This window comes from Histoplasma capsulatum, genomic scaffold (assembly GCF_000149585.1).
Source record: "Histoplasma capsulatum NAm1 scaffold_1 genomic scaffold, whole genome shotgun sequence".
NCBI classification, from domain to species: Eukaryota; Fungi; Ascomycota; class Eurotiomycetes; order Onygenales; family Ajellomycetaceae; genus Histoplasma; species Histoplasma mississippiense.
The window spans coordinates 2,590,196-2,593,572 of NW_001813982.1; the positions used below are offsets into that span (position 1 = coordinate 2,590,196).

Here is a 3,377-nt window from a genome sequence, read left to right on the forward strand (position 1 = left end):
TCGCAGTTTTCATTTGGTGAGTTGATCAGCGCGGAGGAGGGGGGGGCGGGGGTTCGACGAGCGAGAAGATGCGTGCTCCATTGATTGACCCTAAAAAGGGAATTCGTTTGTTTTCTTCCAGTTATTTGCCACTCTAAGTATATCCGTAGAGAATCCCTCGCTGTATTTCGAGAGCAAACATAACCATTGCTATGATAAAGCTGACCCACGGGAAACCCCTTTTCCTGGGCCAGGAAGAACCCTTTCTCCGGTCGACGGGCGACATCCACGGTTTGGGACGGAGAATCTGCCCCTGTACCAGTGTACAAGTGCATTTCAAGTGCCCACCGATGGCTTGGCACCCAGGCAGGCCGGTTTGCCCGCCAGTCCTCCGTACAGCGTACATACAAGGTACCTACCTGCGATGGACCACCAACACGAAGCCGTGCAAGCGCCGGGCAGGCTGGGCGTATTGTATGCAGGATGTGACCATACCATACGGCCACCTGCTCACCAATCTCCCCCCTTCCTCTCCTTCCTCTCCTCTTTCTCTCCCCATTGTTCGTCGTCCAACCTCAACCTCAACCTACCACCGCCTTCATCATCGCCAACCACCTCCATCCTCTCTCACTCTCTCTCTACATCCCCTCCACATCACGGTCTCCGTTCAGCTCGGATTGGAGTCTTTACTTAGTCATCTTCAACTGAGGGAGGAGGCCTATCCCCTAGGCCAGTAAAACCCTGATTCACTCTTTGCGATTGAGACTGGTCCTGGCTCACCTCAGCTCGCTCAGTCGACCACCTATTTTATTCTTCCATCAACCTGTCCGTCCTCACATAACGAGAGGTTGACGGGCATTTTTGAAGGGGCTTTGTGGACTAGCTTGACTCTGTTTCTAAATTCATTGCAATTCGTCCATACTGCTATCTACTGTGAGTAAACAGGCTGGCATTTCCCTTTTTTTTATGGTTTGCTTGCTCTGGGTGGTGCAGCCCGTTGTTTCGGGATGGTAGCATTGAGAGGTGACCAACTGCAAATCTTTCTCGCCAACGGCAATGAATGCACCGTTCCCTGTACCCTCTTGTCCCCCACCGGAAAACATCTAATCGCCACGAACACTTCTGCTCTGCTTTTTCTCCTCAGATCAATCTTGGATATTTTTCTGTCTCTTAACATACTGATCGACCAACCTGGGTTCTGTAGTTTTCAGTTTCGCCTGACCTATTTGGAGTGATCCATCTCTCGTTCTTCGCGAAATCCCAATCCTGACCGCAATTCGTTGCATATCGCCTTTGAACCCGCCAAAAATGGGGTGCGGAATGAGTACTGAGGATAAGGAGGGGAAGGCCAGAAATGAAGAGATTGAGAACCAGCTCAAACGGGATAAACTGTTGCAGAGGAATGAGATCAAAATGCTTCTGCTTGGTGAGCAGCCAACTCCCTATGCCGATTTCCTTGGCGAAATCCAGATTTTTGACTGACTGACTGACTGACTGACTGACTGATTCTATTTGATCCACTCAGGTGCTGGCGAGTCGGGTAAATCTACCATTTTGAAGCAAATGAAGCTCATTCACGAGGGTTCCTATTCGCGGGATGAGAGGGAGTCTTTCAAGGAGATCATTTTCAGCAATACCGTCCAGTCCATGCGTGTAATTCTTGAAGCTATGGAAGGGCTTGATATTCCCTTGGACGACCAGCGTGCCGAATACCATGTTCAGACGATTTTCATGCAACCAGCTCAGATCGAAGGTGACAGCTTGCCCGCTGATGTCGGGGGCGCCATTGAAGCTTTATGGAACGATGCTGGTGTACAAGAATGTTTCCGAAGATCCCGCGAGTATCAGTTGAATGATTCCGCACTATAGTAAGTTTGCTTTCCATTGGTAATAGAGTTCGCCGTCTTACCACTATTTGTAGCTACTTTGACTCTATCAAACGTATTGCCGCGTCCGATTATTTGCCCAGCGACCAGGATGTCCTCCGCTCCCGTGTCAAGACCACCGGTATCACAGAGACAACTTTCATCATTGGCGACCTCACGTACCGTATGTTCGACGTTGGTGGTCAGCGCTCTGAGCGGAAGAAATGGATCCACTGTTTCGAAAATGTCACCACCATTCTTTTCCTTGTAGCCATCTCAGAGTATGACCAGCTTCTGTTCGAAGACGAAACCGTCAACCGTATGCAAGAAGCTCTCACACTTTTTGATTCTATTTGCAACTCGAGATGGTTTACCAAGACCTCGATCATCCTCTTCCTGAACAAGATTGATCGGTTCAAGGAGAAATTACCTGTCAGCCCAATGAAGAACTACTTCCCTGACTATGAAGGTATACTCACCCCGAATTTTGTTTATTGGTGGGCAATTCCATATTGACAATTTATATTAGGTGGTCCCGAATACACCGCCGCTTGCGACTACATTCTCAATCGCTTCGTATCGCTTAATCAGGCTGAAACTAAACAAATCTATACCCACTTCACTTGCGCCACGGATACATCGCAAATCCGATTCGTCATGATGGCCGTTAACGGTATGTGATCCCCACTTGAAAAGATTGCATGTTCGGGAGTTTCGAAAATGTGGTACTGATTGTTGAATCCAGATATAATCATCCAAGACAACCTTCGCCTCTGTGGATTGATATAACGAAGTCCCTTGAATTGGTTTTTGGCTTCTCACTAATTAGATAATCTCCTTTCGTTTCATCTGTATTTGATATCACCCGCTATTTCCTCACTTTTCAGGATTATTTGCCCACGTTCAATACCATGGCCAACAGTGCCGCACAGGTTTTCTTTCACACCTACCTTCTCCTACTCTACCTTTTACCGGGGCTGACGGTGGCGTTGTGACCTTCTCCCATATTCTAAACACACTATGGCGTGATGCACCTCTTGTCAGCGACGCACCACGGGACATACGATCTTCCCTTTTTCTTTTTTTGACCTCAAACCCCCGCCTTTGGTCTGAGGAATGAAAACGACACCGTGATACTCTGACTTTCTCCCCGTGCGCCCCGGATTTCTAAGGGCAGCGCTGCAAGGCTGTTAACCGTTCACCTTCATTTTGTTCTTATTCCTGCATGATTTCCTACTCAGCTTGTTTCATTTTTATATCTTCTTCTCTCCCCCTTTTCTAATTCCCTTGCTGTATTTCCCTTGATGTGTGTTAGTGTGTGTGGTTCTTGTGCTCCGGCCGTTTGCTTAGTTGTTTTCTTTCTTTTCTTTTCTTCTCTCATTTAACTTTCTGTATTCTTGTGATTTTATTTATTTCTTTAGTTTTCCTCTATTGACTTTATTTCCATATCATTTATTTGGTCAAATACCACGGGCTTCAATTTCATCTCTCATTTGTCCTACGTTAGTTGATTTTGCTGTTGATTTCCTTCCT

General features: G+C 47.1%; 1 protein-coding gene across 1 annotated transcript; it reads left to right on the top strand.

The window, feature by feature from the left end:
• Positions 1 to 1,287: 1,287 nt before the first annotated feature.
• HCAG_00742 (guanine nucleotide-binding protein alpha subunit) lies at positions 1,288 to 2,633 on the top strand (the record flags this gene model as incomplete). The annotated part of the gene is made up of 5 exons (XM_001543646.1): positions 1,288 to 1,405; positions 1,505 to 1,847; positions 1,901 to 2,313; positions 2,374 to 2,517; positions 2,590 to 2,633. The coding sequence occupies 5 exons, from the start codon at positions 1,288 to 1,290 to the stop codon at positions 2,631 to 2,633; spliced, it is 1,062 nt and encodes a 353-aa protein (XP_001543696.1).
• Between the last annotated feature and the right edge of the window lie 744 nt (positions 2,634 to 3,377).